Source organism: Frankliniella occidentalis, unplaced genomic scaffold (assembly GCF_000697945.3).
Source record: "Frankliniella occidentalis isolate FOCC.00 unplaced genomic scaffold, Focc_3.1 Scaffold33, whole genome shotgun sequence".
Classification (NCBI taxonomy): Eukaryota; Metazoa; Arthropoda; class Insecta; order Thysanoptera; family Thripidae; genus Frankliniella; species Frankliniella occidentalis.
In genome coordinates, this window is record NW_026267163.1 from 1,855,596 (window position 1) to 1,856,151 (window position 556).

A 556-nucleotide genomic window follows, 5' to 3' on the forward strand; every position below is an offset into this window, starting at 1 on the left:
AAGAGGCAGAAAAATAACCATTCTGGCCCTCTTCCTTATAGCACCGATTCAGGAACGATGTAACATTTTCGTGATTGAAGCAGATAAGTACCGAGGGTCTGGAATGAAAGGAGACATTTATTCTAACTAGTTCTAGCGAAGTTCTGCTTATTGAAAGGTAAGACTTGGGTTGGGTAAAAATGCAAAAAAGAAAAATGTGGGGAAAACATGTTAGGCTAAAAATGTTTAACAACATCTTTGACTTTTTAACACCCAACAAAATTATTAGTCTTTAGAAATGTTTTTCCCCTTTAAAATTAGTTCAAACAAGCCTGGACTTTGGTAGGAAGGCTGCCTGCCAAAATACAACTGAAAACATACCTTCATCTTCAATGGTGACCACTGCTGGAGGAGTTACTGAAGGACTTTCCATGTCAACTGATAGACTACCTGCTGGAAGAACAATCATATCTTTAGTAATGTCAATAAGTTCAGTCAGGGTAAGACTTCACTGAAAAGTTTAACACAATAATGAGGCCTCTGAAATTATGTAGAGGTAAATCATGACTAGCAGGTA

At 37.2% G+C, this 556-nt stretch overlaps 2 protein-coding genes across 2 annotated transcripts in view; both read right to left on the minus strand.

Annotated features, from left to right (window-relative positions):
- The window catches only part of LOC113212277 (uncharacterized), a 34,852-nt gene that overhangs the window by 4,284 nt on the left and 30,012 nt on the right, over nt 1-556 (minus strand). The gene's annotated exons all lie outside the window — the stretch shown is intronic.
- LOC113207662 (uncharacterized) overlaps nt 287-556 on the minus strand; it is a 12,336-nt gene continuing 12,066 nt past the window's right edge. Inside the window, exon 5 of the mRNA XM_052265951.1 lies at nt 287-429. Coding sequence (XP_052121911.1) covers nt 302-429 — 128 coding nt within the window. The 3' untranslated portion in view covers nt 287-301. The remainder of the gene's footprint in view (nt 430-556) is intronic.